We start from the raw sequence: 20,588 nt of genomic DNA, 5'->3' as shown, positions 1-20,588 counted from the left end.
ACTACAAAATAACCCACATAGTTGGGTTGTCCCTTCCTACTTTATGTTCCTGCCAGCCTGGAACTTCTTACTTCTCCATCTTACCTCTCCTGAGATTTAAAAGATTTGATATTTATAATTTTGCTAAAAAAAAATGATGAGAAATATAATAATATTAAGAGAATCCAATGCAGGAGTTCCTTGGTGGCACAGTGGGTTTTCAGATCTGGTGTTTGTCCCTGCTTTTGCTCAGGTTGCAACTGTGGTTTGGGTTGCAGCTCAGGTTTGTAGTTTGTGGGTTTGGTCCTGGCCTGGGAACATTCTCATACTCTGGGTTTGGCCAAAAAAAAAAAAAAAGAGAGAATCCGATGTTATCTGAACATGAGAGGTTATAAAATATAATACACTGCAGAATAAAAGGATGACATTAAAGCAAGTGGAAGACAAACTTAACATATTTAATTACTAACATAAAAATTTTTGGAGTTCCTGTCATGGCTCGATGGTTAATGAATCCGACTAGGAACCATGAGGTTGCAAGTTCGATCCCTGGCCTCGCTCAGTGGGTTAAGGATCTGGTGTTGCTGTGAGCTGTGTTGTAGGTCGCAGACGCGGCTCAGATCCCGCATTGCTGTGGCTCTGGTGTAGGCGGTGGCTACAGCTCCAATTGGACCCCTAGCCTGGGAACCTCCACATGCTGTGGGAGCGGCCCAAGAAATGGCAAAAAGATAAAAATAAAAGAAAGTAAAAATTTTTGTTGTTCACTGGTGACTCAGGGAGTTCAGGATCTGACATTGTCCAAGCTCTGGCTTGGGTTTGATCCCTGGTCCAGGAACTTCTGCATGCTGCGAGCCTGGGCAGAAAAAATGTTCCACATGCTGAGGGTGTGGCCACAGGAAGTAACAAAACAAGTTCCCACTGTGGCTCAGCGGGTTAAGAACCCAGCCAGTACCCATGAGTATGTGGGTTTGATCCTTGGCCTCACTCAGTGGGTTAAAGATTTGGCATTGCCTCAAGCTATAGCATTGGTCACCAGTGTGGCTCAGATCCAGGGTTGCTGTGGCTGGTAGCTGCAGCTCCAGTTTGACCCCTAGCCTGGGAAGCTCATTATGCTGCAGGTGCAGCCCTAAGAAGAAAAAGTTTTTTAAAAAATTTACAGAATTTAAAAAAATTCCTAATAAAATATAGAGGATAATTTAAAAAACCCCACAAGAACCCATCGTACAGCCGCAACTGATGTCGGACAGCTACAACCGTTTTGTCCACAGTCCTGTTCATCTCCCTCCAGCAAATGCTTGTGTTGAAGCTAACTCCAAGTGGTTAACGAATCTGACTAAGAACCATGAGGTTTCGGGTTCGATCCCTGGCCTTGCTCAGTGGGTTAAGGATCCAGTTAGTGTTGCCGTGAGCTGTGGTGCGGGTCGCAGACATGGCTCGGATCCCGCGTTGCTGTGGCTCTGGCGTAGGCTGGCGGCTACAGCTCCGATTCGACCCCTAGCCTGGGAACCTCCATATGCCGCAGGAGCGGCCCAAGAAAATGGCAAAAAGACAAAAAAAAAACAAAAACCCAAAAACAAAAAAAAAGCAAACTCCAAAAGTCGCATCACTACAACCCTGCATACTTGAGTTAGTGTCCCTAATGAGCAAGGAATTTTTTTTTAACTCAATTGCAGTATCTTTATCATATGTAACTATAAACAATAATTCACTTTTTAATTTTTATTTTTAGGGCCACACCCTTGGCATATGGAAGTTCCCGAGCTAGGTGTGGAATTGAAGTTGTAGCTGCTGGCCTGTGCTGCAGCCACAGCCATGTCGGGGTCCAAGCTGCATCTGGGACCTATACCTCAGGTCGTGGCAACACTGGGTCCTTAACCCACTGAGCAAGGCCAGGGATCCAGTCTTCATCCTCATGGATACTAGTCAGGTTCTTAACCCACTCGCTGAGCCACAGTGGAAACTCCAGATCTTCCACATTAAATACTAAACAGTATTCAGATTTTCCTGAATAGTTTGACAGATTTGTTTAAAGAAACATGAAATCGGAGTTCCCGTCGTGGCGCAGTGGTTAACGAATCCGACTAGGAACCATGAGGTTGCAGGTTCGGTCCCTGCCCTTGCTCAGTGGGTTGACGGTCCGGCGTTGCCGTGAGCTGTGGTGTAGGTTGCAGACACGGCTCGGATCCTGCGTTGCTGTGGCTCTGGCGTAGGCCGGTGGCTACAGCTCCAATTAGACCCCTAGCCTGGGAACCTCCATATGCCGCGGGAGCAGCCCAAGAAATGGCAAAAAGACAAAAAAAAAAAAAGAAACATGAAATCATTTCTTATTTTATATCTTTTTTTTTTTTTTTGGTCTTTTGTCTTTTTAGGACCACACCAGCTGCATATGGAGGTTCCCAGGCTAGGGGTCTAATCGGCGCTATAGCCACTGGCCTACATCAGAGCCACAGCAACTTGGGATCTGAGCCACATCTGCAACCTACACCACAGCTCACAGCAACCCCGGATCCTTAACCCACGGAGCAAGGCCAGGTATCGAACCCGTGACCTCATGGTTCCTAGTCGGATTTGTTTCATACTGTTAATGTGCTTTATGTTTTGTTCAAAAAGGTAATTATTTCACTTATTTATTTATTTATTTTTGACTGCCCCAGGCCATGTGGAAGTTCGTGGGCCAGGGATGGAATCTTAGCCACAGCCATGACAAGGCTGAATACTTAACTGGCTAGTCCACCAGGGAACTCCAAAGAGGTAGTTATTTTAGAGATGAGATCAGATTCAGAATTATTCACATGTGTCAAGGTCTACTTTTTACATCCATCATAAAGCAGGTAAATCTCATTTTTCTCTTTTGTACGATTACCATCAGTGTCGTCAGAGCGTTAACTATACCTGAATCCCTCTGTCTGCCGAGAGCTTTGACAGTCACTGATGACCATCGCCTGTGCCGTCAGTATAGGTGCTGGAGAGTTCCTGCGGAGCAGCGAGTTAAGGATCTGCTTTTGTCACTGCAGTGGCTTTGGTTGCTGCTGTGGAGTGGGTTTGATCCCCAACCTGGGAGTTTCCTCGGGCCGCAAGTGCAGCCAATAAGAAAAAGAAAAAAACAAGTATATGTGATTATCTAAACAAGGAGGTTACTGAAGGAGAAGTTCATAAAACGCAAAAACATCTTGATTCTTTTTAATTCTCTTTTCCTTTTGGCTGCGCCCATGGCATGCAGACCTTACCCAGCAGTGACAACACCCGATCTGTATCCCACAAGGCCGCCAGGGAACTCCAGTTTTCCTTTCTTAGTGTGATGCTTTTGTCTTTTGACATTCTCCACATTGAGGGCATTTTGTTCCTGTAGTAGTAGTAGTAAACAGGATTTTTACAGATTTATGTTTTAATCCGTTGTAAATACAGTTGACCCTTAAAACTTGTGGGAATTAGAGATGCTGAGACCCTGCACGGTCTTTTGACTGCCCCAGAATGTAAATACCAATAGCGTCCTGTTGCCCAACGCATATGTTATATGCTATATTCTTACAAAAATGGAGGTTAGAGAAAAGAAGATAATGTTGAGAAAGTCATAAGGAATAAAACACTTTCAGAATTTATGGATGGCCAACAGACAAATGGAAAGATGCTCTACATAGTTAATCATCAAAGAAATGCACATGAGAACCCCAGAGAGGGAGCACGTCCTACCTGTCACAACGCCCATCATGAAAAAGCCCACCAGTGATACGAGTTGGTGAGGATGTGGGGAAAAGGAAACCGGCACTCACTTTGGGTAGAATGTAAATTGGTCTCACCACTGTGGAATAGAGTATGGAGGTTCCGCAGAAGAACTGAAAATAGAACTATCTTGTGGGCTTTCCCTGGTGGATCAGCGGGTTCAGGATCCGGCATTGTCACTGCTGTGGCATGTATTTGATCCCATGCAGGAACTCCAAGATCCGTATCTTTTTTTTTTTTTTTTTTTAAATTTTTCTTTTTAGGGCCGCACCCATGGCATATGGACAGTCCCAGGCTGGGGGTTTTATTGGAGCTGCAGCTGCCAGCCTGCACCACAGCCACAGCCACGCCAGATCGGAACTGCGTCTGCGACCTACACCACAGCTCAGGGCAACGTGGGATCCCTGACCCACTGAGTGAGGCCAGGGGTCAAACCCTCATCCTCATGGATGCTAGTTAGGTTTGTTGCCGCAGAGCTACGATGGGGACTCCTGTCCTTCTTGCCTAAAATCCCGGTGCTTGCTTCTCTTTTTCACTAATAAATGTCCTTTGTGGTACTATGCATGATATTCTGATCATTTTTTTTTAGAAGGTTAGATTCAGCCGTAGAGTAAAGTCCCTGCTCATGCCCGCAGCCTCCTGATGTTTATTATGAGGACGGTTTCCCACTAATGGATCCTGGGTTGATGAGTCTTTGTTATTACAAAGCAGTCTATGCAGAATAGCCTTGTTATTGCCAAAGACTCAATTATTACGAAATTAAAAGTTTGTTATGTGAGCAAAGGAATGTTCTGGTACAGTGATAGTTAGTTACCCAGTATCTCTCTCTATCTTTTTTTTTTTTTTTTGGGTCACTAGATTCCCTGATTCAAATAAAAGCAGCCTTTAATATAGTTAATACATTGATGGAGTAGTTTCTGCTAACTTAAATTTGGATCTGGGTTGGGGTGTTTGGAAATTCCTCACTCTTTATAACTTTGTAACTCAAATTGGGGCGTGCATGGAGACGTCTCTGGGTCATCTGGTGTTTGGTAACAAGTTGGTTCTTTCTCTTAAGGGGTGAACATCTACCGATGGCAGGTTTGGGATCGCATGAAGCTGGACGTGAGCATATCTGCTGTTTACACAGATCGGGCGTGGGGCTTTCCTCCAGCGTGACCTGCCTACTGAGTAGGGTCTTGGCCGTTAGGCTTTGTCTCAGGACCTCTTAGCTCCATCCACTGACTGCATTGCCTTCTTCTACTTTTTTTTTCTTTCTAGGGCCATACCCGCAGCATATGGAAGTTCCCAGGCTAGGCATCGAATTGAGCTATAGCCAGCAGCCTATGCCACAGCAACACTGGGTTCCCAACCCACTAAGCCGAGGCCAAGGATCAAACCCACATCCTTATGGATACTAGTCAGATTCTTTTCCACTGCACCATGATGGGAGCTCCCACATGGGCTTCTTCTGTTTCTTCTACTGGATCCTGAAACTCCTATTATGTATTGGCATTCGTAAGAAAGTGACGAACAGAAACGGAAGTATGGGCAAGAAATGTCTGCATATTTTCCTGGGACATGCCGGGCGGATTGAGAGGAAACGGAGTCAGCGTCTGTGATGTTGATGGAATGTGTTTGAGCCTTGTGGTCTGGGCTGATGGCTCCATGGTCTTTGTTCTTTACAGATACAAGCAGTAAGTCCAGTACGTTCTCAGCAATAGACTTTCATCTGGATTTTCTGATGAAGCCAGAGCCACATGCCCCATCCTGAACCTGGTGAGCATGTTTTTTGTCTTTGTTTTTGCTTTTGTGTTTTCACTTACTCACTTCTAGTTTGTCCTTTTTGGATAGCCCTGGTTTTATGTTTATAGTCTTACAGCCTATGCCAGGTAATGTGTTGCATTCACTATTGAATAATAATTATAATAACTCACAACAGTCCTAGGATACAGAAGAAACCATTGTGTAGATAATTTATTCAAAGATGTTGCTCTAAGTTATGTGTTGTTATTTTAGGGAATTTCACGAAAATGTGATGTATAGCTTTTTCAGGTTTGGGAAGTTTGACAGTGGAAATCGAATGCTGCTTTTAGGCTAACACTGAAAAAAAAGTTTTTTTTAAGGGCCATACATGTAGCATTTGGAAGTTCCCAGGCTAGGGGTCAAATCAGAGGTGCAGCTGCAAGCCACAGCCACAGCAATGTGGGAATCCAAGCCACATCTGTGACTTCCACCCCAGCTCACAGCATTGTCAGATTGCTGATCCACTGAACAAGGCCAGGGATCGAACCTGCAATGTTAGAGTTACTAGTCGGATTCATTTCTGCTGCACCACAGTGGGAACTCCCATCTTCACAGAATTTACATAAGCACTCAGTGGCTTAAATTATATGGCTTTGTTTTTTTGTCTTTTTAGGGCCCAGCCCTGGGCATAGGGAGGTTCCCAGGCTACGGGTCTAATCAGAGCCTACGCCACAGCCATGTGGGATCCAAGCCTTACCTGCGACCTATGCTACAGCTCACTGGCATAATGTCTTTTCGTTAGAGTCCTTTCTTGACGACCCTAGTTTAAATCATAATACTAATAGCTCCTAGGCAGTTGTCTTGATTTTCTATTTATAGAATGAAAAATGTACTCTTTCTAAGGTGAAGGTCTGTATGTTTTGACAGCACACATGATCATAAATACATCACTAAAATATACAGAACAGCCCCACTTCTACCCAGACCCTCCTATCTCCTTTGTGTACAGTTACCCCCCATTCTCAGCACGCTGAAACCGAAACCTACAGCGTGATCTATGTCCCTCAGGCTTTAGGCACAGTTTTCCAGTGTCAGGTTAAGGGAATCAAACACCATGTTTTTGTTTTGTTTTGTTTTTGTCTTTTTAGGGCTGCACCCATAGTATATGGAAGTTCCCAGGCTGGGGGGGGTCGAATTGGAGCTGTAGCTGCCAGCCTACAGCACAGCCACAGCAATGTGGGATCCAAGCCACATCTGTGACCTACACCACAGCTCATGGCAATGCCTGATCCCTAACCTACTGAGTGGGGCCAGGGATTGAACCTGCATCCTCATGGATACTAGTTAGATTTGTTTCTGCTGAGCCACGACAGAAACTTCCCTACGTGGCTCTTTGACTTGGGCTCCATTACCTGGAATAAAAAACCTGTAAATTGCTTCCCCAAGGAAATTAAAAGGTTTAAAATGTTTTCTAAATCAAGATCCCAAAAGTTATCCTTGGTGCAACTCTTGCATTTTTTTCAAGAATTCGTATATTGTAGAATGTTCTTTGTGCTTATCGAATCATGCAATAGTTTGTGCATGCACACACAGTTGTATGGAGGGCTTGTCCTTTTCAGCTGCCTCAGTTTACATGTATTTTTAGTGAGAACCTTTTAGCATCTTTCCTACTAAATGATTTATACATGCAGATTAGCAAATCACCATCATTAAATCATTCTCATGGAGAGTGGGTGTGATCTTTGGCAACTCAGTTCAAGAGTAAATACCTAAGAGTATCCTTAAAGATTTTATATCTTCTCCCATTTAAACTCACCAAGTACATAAAATGTACATTGAGGAGTATTCACAGCTTTAATTGAAATGCACTCAGTACATCAGAACTGCCTCAGTACAGGAATGGGCATGTGCTCTTTTGCTTCTCTATTCTCAGCCCTTGCATGAGTATCCCTTTACACTTTTAGTGGGGTCTACATCAACAACAACAACATAACGATAATAATAGAAAAAGGCCAACCTCAAAAGCCATATAAGCTGGCTTGGATCCTGTGTTGCTGTGGCTGTGGCATAGGCCAGCAGCTGTAGCTCCGATTCAGCTGCTAGCCTGGGAACCTCCATATGCTGCGGATGCAGCCCTAAAAAGACAAAAGACCAAGGAAAACAAAAAAAGTGCATTGAAAATTAGGTTTTTGAGACGCTTAGGATCACTTCAGAGGTTAAGGATCTGGCATTGCTGTAAACTGTGTCTTAGGTTGCGACTGAGGCTTGGATCTGATCCCTGGCCCAGGAATACCGTATGATTCAGGGCAACCAAAAAAGAAAAAAAAATTGTGTTTTTCTCCACTTTTTGCCCAGGAGTGGGATTGCTAGATCATAGGATAGTTCTATGTTCAGTTTTTTGTTTGACTGGGCCTACAGCATGTGGGATTTCCTGGGCCAAGGATAGAACCTATTTCAAAATTGCACCACATCTGTGGCAACACTGGATCCTTAACCTGCTGCACCATAAGGGAACTTCCTATTTTTAGTTTTTGAGGAACTCCATATGGTTTTCCATTGTGGTCGTATCAAGTTATATCCCCACCAGCAGTGTAGGAGGGTTCCCTTTTCTCTGCACCCTCTCCAGCTTTTATTCTTTGTAGACTTTCTGATGATGGCCATTCTGATTGGTATGACTTGATACCTCATAGTAGTTTTAATTTGTATTTCTTTAGTAATTAGCAGTGTTGAGCTTTTTTTTTTTTTTTTTTTTTGCTTTTTAGGGCAGCACTTGTGACATACTGAGGTTCCCAGGCTAGGGATCAAATCGGAGCTGCAGCTGCTGGCCTATACCACAGCAGTGCGGGATCCAAGCCACATCGGGGACCTACACCACAGCTCTTGGCAACTCTGGATCCTAACCCACTGAGCAAGGCCAGGGAACAAACCCATATCCTCATGGATCCTAGTCGAGTTCGTTAACCACTGAGCCATGAAGGGAACCCCCTTGAACATCTTCTTACATACTTTTTGGCTGTCTGTATGTTGTCTTTGGAGAAATTTCTATTTAGAGCTTCTGCACATTTTTTGATTGGGTTTGTTTGGGTTTTTTTTGATACTGAGCTGTATGAGTAGTTTGTACATTTTGGAGTTTATTTTCATTACTGTAGGAGGTGGATCCAAAAAGATGTTGCTGTGTGGTTTATTTCAGAGAGTGTTCGGCCTGTGTTTCCTCTAAGGGTTTTACAGTATCTGATATTATATTTAGGTCTTTAATCCTTTTTTCCTTTTGTTTTGCTTTTTAGGGCCGTACCCATGGCACATGGAAGTTCCCAGGCTAGGGGTCGAATCAGCTGCAGCTGCCAGCCTATGCCACAACAGCTTGGGATCCAAGCTGCATCTGTGATCTCTACCACAGCTCACAGCAACACTGGATCCTTAACCCACTGAATGAGGCCAGGGATCAAACCCGTATCCTCTTGGATCCTAGTTGGATCCACTGAGCCATGAAGCGAACTCCAGATCCATTTTGAGTTTATTTTTGTGTATCATGTTAAACAATATTCTTTTTTTTTGTTTGTTTTGTTTTTTTTAGGGCCGCAGCTGAGATATATGGAGGTTCCCAGGCTAGAGGTCCAATCAGAGCTGTAGCTGCCAGCCTACACCACAGCCACAACACCAGATCCGAGCCGCGTCTGCAGTCTACACCACAGCTCACAGCCACGCCGGATCCTTAACCTCCTGAGCAAGGCCAGGGATCAAACCCACAACCTTATGGTTCCTAGTTGGATTCATTTCCACTGTGCCACAATGGAACCTCCGTGACCATACTGTTTTGATGACTATAGCTTTGTAGAATAGTCTGAAGTCAGAGAGGCTGATTCCTCCAGCTCTTTTCCTTTCTCAGGATTGCTTTGGCTATTTGGGATCTTCTGTGTTTCCATAGAAAGCTAAAAATTTTTTGTTCTAGTATCTTTCCATCTGTGTCATCTTTAATTTTTTTCAACAGCATCTTATAGTTTGCATAGTACAAGTCTTTTATGTCCTTATGTAGGTTTATTTCTAGGTATTTTACTCTTTTTGGTAGAATGGTATGTAGAATTGTTTCCCTAATTTCTCTTTCTGATCTTTCATTGTTAGTGTATAGAAATGCAAGATATTTCTGTGTATTAATTTTGTATCCTGCAGCCTTACCAAATTCATTGATGAGCTCTAGTAGTTTTCTGGTAGCATCTTTAGGGTTTTCTATGTATAGTAAGTATCATGTTGTCTGCACACAGTGACATTTTTACTTCTTACCCAATTTGGATTTCTTTCATTTCTCTTTTTCTGACTGCCATGGCAAGGACTTCCAGAAGTATGTTGACTAAAAGTGGTAAGAGTGGACATCTTTTTCTTGTTCCTGATCTTAGCGGAAATTTCACTGTTGAGAATGATGTTAGCTGTGGCTATGTCATATATGGCCTTTATTATGTTGAGGTAGGTTCCCTCTATGCCTACTTTCTGAAGGGATTTTATCAGAAATGGACATGGATAATATCAAAAATTTTTTCCGGATCTATTTATTCTCTCTATAAGTGACTGGAAAATTGAACAAAGTGTAGGAAGTAACTGCTTTCTAATTTGTGGGAAAAAAGCACTGGGCTGAGAAAGTGAAAGCATAGTAGGTGAGGTCACATTCTCCCCAGCTTCTTGTAGAGGTCTTTTTCTACCTTGACCCTGTGAAATATGCTGAAATTCATAAACAGTTTAGGCCACAAAACTGACTGTTGTGCACAAGAGCAACAGTAAGATTTGTGGAAGTTCCATGTGTGCAGCACATTAAGGATCCAGCATTGCCGCAGCTGGGGTGCAGGTCCACTTGTGGTGGACTGTGGTGTGGGTTGGTTCCCTGGCCTGGGAACTTAACGTGTGCCCCTGGTTCAGTACCCCCCAACCCCCACAAGGGAAAAAAAGGTAAGGTTTATTTTCAGCTACAAGTGGACAGACTGTGTGACTGTGGAATGTTATGTCCATTTGGATTTAGGGCGTATCTGAAAAAATACTTAAAGCTTCTGGGAGGGTGCTAAAAGTGATCAGTTGCAGACAATTCCCCGGGAATCTGGACATGGCCCCTTTAAGAAGGAACAAAGCCCCTCCCCTGGCCTTGGAACCTGGGCCCCCTCCCCCGGCCTTGGAACCTGGGCCCCTTTCCTATCAGCCCTCATGGTGCCTCTTTGCCTCTGTCCCAGGATGTTCCAGTGTGGAGCACCCTTGCTGAGCCCTGCGGAGTTGTGGGAGCTGCATCGCCCAAAGGACCTTGCGCTGGTGAAGTCACGTCAGCCTGGAGCCAATGAAGGTCCAGGACAAGGGCATTTCTGTTGGTGCCATCGTGTTAGGGCAGAACTTCTTGTGTCTTCGTAGTGGTGGTCTGTTTCCAATTCAGAGGTTCCGGAGCCCTGGGTCGTGTCCGAGGTGACAGACCGAGGAGAGTCTGAGGTGTTGGGCCACTCCTGGCCCAGCTCCGCCTGCAGAGTCCAATGGCGGCAGCCACACTGACGGACAAGCCTCAGGTAAATGCTCGTCTTCCGGGTCCTCACTGCTCTCACCCCATCAGACACTAAAGCTCTGAGTGCAGGGCCCCTGCTCCCATGCCTGGAGCCCTGGCCCAAGTGTCCAGGACAGCGAAGTGGCCATGTGTGGGTCCCTATTAATGAGGGACGGAGTGATGGCACGTGGGAGAGGGTACAGGGGGAGGGACCTGCAGGAGCAAAGCCTTGGGGGTCAGATTGAGCCTGGAGTATTCAGGAAACCCATTTCTTTAGGGAAACAGAATTGAGATGGTGTGCCACCTGGATTTTCTGAAGGCCCTGGGACCCTTGGGAGATTTCATTGCAGGAGACACATGGTCCGAGGGATATCAGCTTCCCAAAAGGCTCCTTAAATTAGGAAGAAGAGACTGGAGAGAGTTGATGGAAGTGAGGCTCACAGGGAGACAGTCCTTGTGCAGGGCACACAGCTGGTAAGAGTCAGCACTGAGGACTGATTCCCTGAGTGTAGATTGAGGTCTCTTGCTCCAGATGTGGGCAGGGGTACAAGGAGACCAGACAGAGCCCATGGAGCTCCCCATGGTTACTTGCTTCCACTGACATTTCACCACTGGTTCCCATAACAGTTGAAGCACTTTTGGAATCTATACAAGTAAGGGGAGGGTGTCCCAGGGCCTTACTGGTCGTGACCCTATCCATATGGCGTTCGGGGTTATGGTATCCTGGGGTTCTTTACCTGAGCCTGGGACCCTGGAGTAACATGAGACTGAGGCTAGAGGTTATATGGAGGTGGTCCCAGTTCTGGAGATAAAGTGAAGTTGTCATGGGCACAGGTACCAGTATGTGCATGATGCTTGAAGGTGAGGCTAAACCGGGAGTGTTCAGGGAAATATAAGTCTCCTTTTGATGGGAACAAAGCAGGGAGGCAGGACTCAGGCCTGCAATGCCTCCCTGAGACCTGAGTGTCGATTTTGAGGTGTTAGGAGCAAGGGGAGGTTTTGGATCATAAGATGGAAGTGGCATTACTCATGCCTTAAGGAGTTGAGATGGGTGTAAGTTGTCATCATGGGGGTGGAGAAGTTGTTGGATTTTAGCTTAATTTTTTTAAAGTAGAGCCAAGTAGATTTCCTACTTTGGAGAATGAGGAAGAGAATAGGAAGAGTGCGTGATGAACATTTATCTTTACATCACAACACATAAGATCTCTAGTAATAGGACTGGAGAAGTCAGGAGAGGGAGTGGGAGTAATTTCTATTGATGATTCTAGGAGTTTTGGCCATGTTGAAAGCCTAACATGTTTCAGAAAACACAGAATGGAGGCATCACATGGCTAGAGGCCAAGGAAAAAGAAGGTAGGTGCTGATTCTGGTGCTCTTGCTTGGGCACTTGGTTGAAGGAAGTGGCCTCAGATACGCAAAGGGCTCTAAGAGGGGTGGTCATAAAGTTGGTGGGGAGCGGATATTCTAGCATGTGGCCATGGCTTCCAGAAGAGTGGATGAGATGACTGCAGAGGCATAGGAGTGATTGAGGTAAGATGACCCTGAGGCTGGGGCTGCTGTGTAGTCACCATTTTAGACTCACCAGAATTTTGTGGTGACTGGTAAATGAGCAAATGAAGCAGATAGGGTCATTGTGAGTTACCTGGCCCTGTGTTATGGGCAGAGCCAGGGATTGAGACTGCAGACAAAACGAAGCCTGGCAGCACTTTAATGATGGTACCTGAGTTTGCAAAACTGTCAGAAAACAAATTTTTGTTGTTTAAGGCATCCACTAGGTGGTGCTTTGTTATGATAGCCCTAGGAACTTAATACACCTGAGGAGGGCCATTGGGGCTGGGCTTTGAATGAGGGGAGGTGGAAAGAAAAGGTCTGTGACTAGTGAGGGGAGAGAAAGTGCAAAGGGGGAAGAGGACCATGGGTATCTAAGATCATGGTGCTGGCTGCCTGAGATTGAAGCAAACATCAGAGGCAGACAAGGAGGCCTAAATTTAAGGCTGTGCTGGGAAGTGGGGTCCAGCTAATGTGAGAAGACAAATGGGATTCCTGTAGCTGTAGGGATGCACTTCTGGGACACGAAAATTCACCGAGAGGCATTACAATCTGATAATTCCACATCCTCGGTATTAGGGACTTGAGAGTGAAAGTCGAGTCCATGTTTGGTTTTATGTGGGAGGAACGCTCTCAGGGATCCCAGGGGTGTTGCATGACTGGGGCCCTCGGCCAGGCCCTGAACTTAGATTACGTCTGTTGACCCACCTGCCTTTTATTGCTGAGGGCTGGACACAGCACTTAATGATTAATGGGACCATGAGGAGAGTGACATCAGTGGCACCAGGGCCTGGTACCTTGAAAAGCTTAGGATGGATGTGTGGGTAAGGGATCGTGGTCCTTCGGAGAGAGACTGTGGTTTCATCTGTCCCCATCATGGCAGGGTAGTGTGACCTTTGAAGACGTGGTTGTGTACTTCTCCTGGGAGGAATGGGGTCTCCTTGATGAGACTCAGAGATGCCTGTACCACGATGTGATGCTGGAGAACTTTGCACTTGTGACCTCACTGGGTAAGGCCCTCATACTCCTTCCAGTGCCTTGTGGGATCTGCTTCCTTTCCTGGTTCTCTGGCTTAGGTGGAGTGATCTGTACTTATGTGCCCTGGCTGGGTAACTTTCCAGAACCATGGCTGGGTAACTTTCCAGAACCATGGCTCCTCTGCCCAGGTTTTTTCCTCCTTCCTCTCTGTTGATGGCCTATCTGTGCCAGCATTTCCTGATACATTGACTACCTTTGGGGACCGTGGGCTATTCCTATAAGATGCCCCGCTGAGGTTCTTTTTGTAATACTTAGTTTTGTTTCCTCTTGTGTGTCATGTACAGAACAATAGAACTGTGTTCAGAACATACCAGGGACCTGTCCTATGTCCACCAGTGTGTTGATGCCAGTGCCACTTACGCCACCATATTTCTACCCTTCACCCTTCCATATGCCACTTTTTCCTTTATTGTTCCCTCTGTAGTGCTCCCTGGCATTAAGTTCCACATGTGTTGCAAGGCCTGCACTTCTCCTTAAAGAGACTTTGGATACCATATTTCCCTGGGCCTGGACATAAACTTACAGCAATCTCACCCATATCATCCTTTATCTTGTAAGGCCTCTTTAATTCTTAGAACTTTCAGAATCTCAGTATTGCAAAGCAGCCTTTTTATCAACCAAACCTTCAAAACAATCCAATAGACTCATTCTTTGGGGAGTCCTACATACATTTGTGGTGGGTCTGCCCCCTCCCACCAAAGACAACACGCATTCACCAACATTTCTATGCTTTCAGGTTGTTGGTATGGAATGGAGGATGAGGAGGCTTTTTCTGTGCAGAGTGTTTCTGTAGAACAAATGTCACTGGGCAAGACTCCAAATTTGGATCCATCCATTCAGAAGACTCACCCCTGTGAGAAGTGTGACATGGCTGGGAGAAACATTTTGTACCTAGCTGAGTACCAAGGATTGCATCCTGGACAGAAATCATACACCTGTGAGGCATGCAGCAAACAGTTCTGGTTCAGCCCAAACCTTCACCAGCACCAGAAACACAGTGAAGAGAAGCCATTCAAAAGGGATGTAGATAGGGCCTCATTTGTGAGGAGTTACAAATTCCATGTTTCAGGGAAGCCCTTCACTTGTGAAGATGTTGGGAAAGATTTCCTAGCTGTGTTGAATCTTCTCCAGCATCAGGCTACTCTTAAAGGGGTGAAGCCACATAGCAGCTTCGGGTATGGGGAGCCTTTTCATGGTGGAAAAAGTCATTACAAGTACAGTGAGTATGAGAAATTGTTCAGCTATGAATACACACTTTATCAGCATCAGCAAATTCACACTAGAGAAAGTTACTGTGACTATGATGACTGTGAGAAACCTTTTAACCAAAGCTCCACTGTTACTGATTGCCAGAGAGCTCACACAGGAGCAAGGTCTTATGAGTGCAACGAATGTGGGAAATCCTTTAGCCAAAGCTACAGACTCATTCAACACCACAGAATTCACACTGGCGCAAGGCCTTATAAATGCAATGTATGTGGGAAAGCCTTCAGCTACAAATTAAGACTTGTGCAACACCTACAGATTCACACTAAAGTGAGGCCTTATGAGTGTGGCGAATGTGGGAAGTCCTTTAGCTACAGCTCTACTCTCATTAAACACCAGAGAGTTCACACTGGAGCCAAACCTTACAAGTGTGGTGAGTGTGGAAATTCCTTTAGCCAAAGTTCCAACCTCATTCAACACCAGAAGATTCACAGCGGGGCGAGGCCTTATAAATGCAGTGAATGTGGAAAATCTTTCAGCTACAAATGCAAACTTGTGCAGCACCTGCGAATTCACACTGGAGAACGGCCTTACGAGTGTGGCGAATGTGGGAAATCCTTTAGCCACAGCTCTACTCTCAATCAACACCAGAGAATTCACACTGGAGCAAGACCTTATAAGTGTGATGAGTGTGACAAATCCTTTAGCCAAAAGTCTAATCTCATTCAGCACCGGAGAGTCCACACAGGAGAAAAGCCTTATGAGTGTGGGGAATGCGGGAAATCCTTTAGTCAAAGCTCCCACATCATCCAACACAGAAAACTTCATACCAGATAACCTCATGAATGCAATGACTGTGAGAAAACCAGCTGCAGCCAGTGTTCTTTATCTCAACATGAAAAGTTTATAGCAAATTTGGGAAAACCTTAATGTAAAGGTCTTTCTGTCCATCTGTGGGGAGCATGGGTTTTCGTTGCTTGGCATAATAGAACTAGAGAGGCTTTGTGCTTGATGGTGGAACCTCATATATCAGTCATCCACAGTGGGAACATTGTAGGTTTGTGGTATTCTTTTAGGAGATTTTTTACATATATGCTACTGCTGGCTCCCTTGCCTGAATTATGTCCCATCCAGTTTCTGCGGCAGAAGCCTCACCTCCACCTCCTAGCCAGTCCCAGGTTCCAACAGTATGGCCGTCAGAGAAGGCACATGTCTCTTCCCTACAGAGTAGGAATAATTGTTTTTTGTTTTTTGTCTTTTCTAGGGCTGTTCCCACAGCGTATGGAGGCTCCCAGGCTAGGGGTCGAATCAGAGCTATTGCTGCTGGCCTACGCCAGAGCAACATGGGATCCAAGCCACATCTGTGACCTCCTACGAGCCACGATGGGAACTCCTCCAGAGCAGAAATAATTTTCAGGGATGCCTCATTCCCTCTCCTCTAATTAGGTCTTGATCCTGACCCAGTTTTAGCAAAGATCACTCTGTGTGTGTAATGTTAGCACCAAAAGATTTGCCCTTTTCCAGTTGTGGTCTAACTTGCATTGCTGACAATCATGTGCCTTCTATCTAGAGTTGTATTTTCTGGTGTCACCGCTTGTAACACTACAGGGGTGAGGCTGAAATCTTAATTCATACAGAAACACAGGATGTGATTAACTTGCACTGGAAGGCACCATGGCAAGAGAGGATGTACCTCCACATCCCATGTTCCTCCTGTAGTTGAGGTTTTTGTCAGAGCTCTGTTTTTTCTTGTAGCCTTTGGATTGTCCACCTCAAGGATACTTGCTGCATTGACAAGAAATGAGAATAGACAGAAGGGAGACCCTGTAATAAGCCCAGGATATAGCTTTTGTGACCCTACAACTGTTCCTGCCAACTCAGATGAAATATCTTTGCCAGTACTTCCTTCCCCTAAATACAGGGCTGCCCCTCCCAAGGTTGCTAAACCTGCAGTTGTGAAAAAAGGAGAATCAGATTTCTGTTTGAACAGGTTTTTATATATATATACCTATAACAAATTTTATTCAGGTATATTTGATTTAAAATGTATAATACAATTAGTTTTTGGTTTGGTTTGGTTTTGGCTGCACCTACAGCATCTGGAAGTTCCCGGGCCAGAGATGGATCATTATTAGCCTGTTGTGCAACAAGGGATTATGATTAGAATCCATAAAAGTATTTACTTTTTAAAAATTGTGCTTTCCTTCCTGCTACATAATTATTTTGTGATTCATAAATGTTACTTATTGTAAATACTTCATCCTTATTACAACTGAGTATTATCCTGTGTAGTAGATATACCAAGATTGGTTGATTTGTTTACTCACTTGCCAGCTTGTTTCCAGTTCTTGGCTGTTTACAAATAAAGCCTTATGTAAACACAAGTGGAGAGGAACGCAGTGATGAAAAGTCATTCCACTAGAATTTAAAACAGTCTAGATATGGTTTATTGGCTCCCTTTGTGGCTAGTGAACATGCTGACCTGTTCTCCTCCCCCATGATCCTGTATATTAGATACTGAAGAGATAAAGGTGAGAGACTAGAAGTGCCTAATGTGGGATCTGAGGGGGTTATTTTTTTTTAAACCTTTTTACCTTTTCTAGGGCTGCTTCCCATGGCATACGGAGGTTCCCAAGCTAGGGGTCCAATCGGAGCCGTAGCCACCACAACACAGGATCCAAGTCAAGTCTGCAACCTACACCACAGCAACACTGGATCCTTAACCCACTGAGCAAAGCCAGGGATCGACTCTGCAACCTCATGGTTCCTAGTCGGATTCGTTAACCACTGAGCCATGACAGGAACTCCTCAGGATGTTATTTTAGTGGACTAAAAACATTTCTTTCAAAACAGTCCAAAAGTAGGAGTTCCCACTGCGGTGCCACAGGATCTGTGGTGTCTCTGGAGTGCTGGGTACAGGTTTGATTCCCAGCCCAGCATAGTAGGTTAAGGGTCAAGGATCCAGAAACTCCTTATGCCATAGGGGCAGCCAAAACAAAACAGACCATAGGAGCTCCCCAGCATTGTGGCTACATCTCTGGCCTGGGAACACAAGCACAGCCCCCACCCCCAAGTCATGCTTAACTAGGGAATATTTAACTGGTTTTTTTGATTCGTAAGATATCTGTTTCAAAGACATCATCGACGTACTGCCAACTGTATGTCACAGCTGCCAGATTAGAGGACAAATGAGGAACTAGACAACACACACCCATGAAGTTCCCCTTTTGGCAAACCCTAGGCGATTTAGATAACAGACTGCTTGAGAAGCCCTCCTACACCCCCTTCCTTCACTTACACTTTAAATTTGCCAAAGAGTGACCCTGTGAAATCTGAGACACCCCACCCCTTAGACCCTAGTTAAAAAAAGTACTATATGTCCATACTCCCTCTTCACCACAAGGGCAGGGACAGCCACAACATTGACTCCTGTGGTAGGAGGAATGTCAGTGGGCTCATGGTGAAGTTACAAGAATCTGGATGAACCTGGGGCATTCCTGGATAAAAGCATCACTGCCAGTAGCCTGGGACCAACAGAATGTATTATTAGCCTCAGCAAGTTCAAAGTTGAAAAGCGTTCCCCTGTCCTACTTGTGGAAGACTTGATAATAGTCCTTCCTGGATAGTTTTCATTAGGTATTCAGTCTTCACTTGTTCCAGTCAGATGACCTAGTTCTTGAGTCAATTTTGGTACTTTGCATCTTCCTGGGAATTCATCTATTTTATCTAAATTGTCTAGTACTTTTGCATCTACTGGTCCATAATATTCCATTACACTCTATTTCATTAATTTGTACACTGATTTTTATATTCTTACTTGCTTTAGGATGCTCTTTTTCCTGGTGCATTACGATGGAAGGTTACAGTCTTAACTGGGAAACATGATTATTACTTTTTTGTCTTTTTGCTATTTCTTGGGCCACTCCCGCGGCATATGGAGGTCCCCAGGCTAGGGGTCGAATCGGAGCTGTAGCCACTGGCCTACGCCAGAGCCACAGCAACTGGGGATCCGAGCCGCCTCTGTGACCTACACCACAGTTCACGGCAACGCCGGATCGTTAACCCACTGAACAAGGGCAGGGATCAAATCCACAACCTCATGGTTCCTAATCGGATTCGTTAACCACTGCGCCACGACGGGAACTCCTGGGAAACGTCTTAAGATAGGCATTACAACTAGAAATGTCTTAAGTGTTGCTTCTGCTGTACCCCATAAATTTCGGGATGTTGTCCTTATTTTCATTAGTCTCAAGTTATTGTGGCACACCAGAGCCTCTCGCACACACATAGCCCTAGGAGTAACCCGAGTCCACAAGTGAGTTAAAATTGCACGTGACTATTGGGTCCCACAATTCACATGAGTTCTTGCAGTTGTCTACAAATTCTCAGCTGAATTCAGTGCTCAGAATTTGAGATGCCTTTAGGAATGAGCCTAAGGCTCCTCAAGCACCTAGTGTTTTTGGCCTCAGAGACCCGAACACTTGAGTTTAAAAGGTTGCAGGGACCCTGGGGCTGTGTCCTAACCTGGCTGGGGGGTTGGGGGGGCGGGTCATGCAACATAAATGCCTAATTGGCACCGTACCACGCCTAGGGCAGGGAAAATTTGACCAGGAGGTCAAGAGACTGGTACCAGAATTCCCGTTGTGGCTCAGTGGTACCGAACCCAACTAGCAACCGCGAGGACGAGGGTTGGATCCCTAGCCTGGCTCAGTGGGTTGAGAATTCGTCCTTACCGCGAGCTCTCTGGCACAGCTGTGGTAGCTCAGGTTCCATTTGACCCCCTAAGCCTGGGAACTTATACATGTTGCACTGGGGGCCTAGAAAAGAAGGAAAAAAACAAAAATAGGCGGACTCACATCCTTCTCAGACTCACCAGAGGAGAGCAGCTCAGGCTCAGGTTGGTTGACTAAGGCACTGAGTCCTATCTGCCCTCAAAGGCCTGGAGGTACAATCTCCAGAGAGAGCAGAGGCCTTTACTCCTCGCGCACGCCCGGGACATTCCCACTAGCAACCGAGGCCTCCTGGAACTATGCTTCGGGCATCGCAGCCATATGAACCGTTGAGGTCTCCGGAGGCCCCGGAGGGAAGAGACATAAATGTGGCCGCTAGGTGGCGCCCGATAACGTTAGCGGGATGGATCCAAATCGCCGGTTCCCAAGGGTAAACCATATGGACTGCTCAGAGTAGCATCAATGAGTTCCTAGGCTCCTGGGAGGACTTAGAAAAATTCAGCAGCGGGCGGTGTACAAATAAAACCATAGAAGTATTCATAGGACAACAATAGATGAATGTTTTAATTCTATCATTTTGAGCAAAGGTCTTTCTAAAGCATAAAAGGCCCAGAAACCATAAAGGAAATAACTTTTAAACTTGACCACATACCAGTTTTAAAATCTGTCTATGCACAGACAGTAACAGAGTTCAAAGACAAAAAACGATCTGGGGAACATTAGTGCTAATGCACATGGAGTGATAGGGATACTAATTTCAGCATTATTAGAAAAAAATTGGGGGGGGCAACAATTTATAGCTCTTTACTTAATAAATTCCAGCACAGTGTGTGTTTGAAATGAGGTAAATATTGACAGTAAACTGTTCCATGAAATATTTTTTAAAGGTGCAGAACTTAGTTTTGGTTTGGTTTGGGCCACACCCACAGCATGTGGAAGTTCGTGGACTAGGGATGGAACCCAGGTTACAGCAGTGACAATGCTGGATCCTTAACCAGCTGTGCCACAAGGGAACCAACTCATTATTTATTTATTTATTTAGTCTTTTTAGGGTGCACCCGCAGCATATAGAGGCTCCCAGGCTAGGGGTCTCATTGGAGCTGCAGCTGCCAACCTAGGTCAGAGCCACAGCAATG

General features: G+C 45.2%; 1 protein-coding gene across 1 annotated transcript in view; it reads left to right on the top strand.

The window, feature by feature from the left end:
• Nucleotides 1–17,106, top strand: part of LOC125132948 (zinc finger protein 551-like) — a 44,363-nt gene extending 27,257 nt beyond the window's left edge. The window contains exons 2-5 of the mRNA XM_047790835.1: nucleotides 5,367–5,457; nucleotides 10,635–10,955; nucleotides 13,362–13,488; nucleotides 14,253–17,106. Of these exons, the coding sequence (XP_047646791.1) occupies nucleotides 10,923–10,955; nucleotides 13,362–13,488; nucleotides 14,253–15,559 (1,467 nt within the window). The 5' untranslated portion in view covers nucleotides 5,367–5,457; nucleotides 10,635–10,922 and the 3' untranslated portion in view covers nucleotides 15,560–17,106. The remainder of the gene's footprint in view (nucleotides 1–5,366; nucleotides 5,458–10,634; nucleotides 10,956–13,361; nucleotides 13,489–14,252) is intronic.
• The last annotated feature ends 3,482 nt before the right edge of the window (nucleotides 17,107–20,588 follow it).

Source organism: Phacochoerus africanus, chromosome 8 (genome assembly GCF_016906955.1).
Source record: "Phacochoerus africanus isolate WHEZ1 chromosome 8, ROS_Pafr_v1, whole genome shotgun sequence".
Taxonomy (NCBI): Eukaryota; Metazoa; Chordata; class Mammalia; order Artiodactyla; family Suidae; genus Phacochoerus; species Phacochoerus africanus.
The sequence above is the reverse complement of the archived record's forward strand: the minus strand, read 5'-3'. Positions and strand labels throughout refer to the sequence as shown.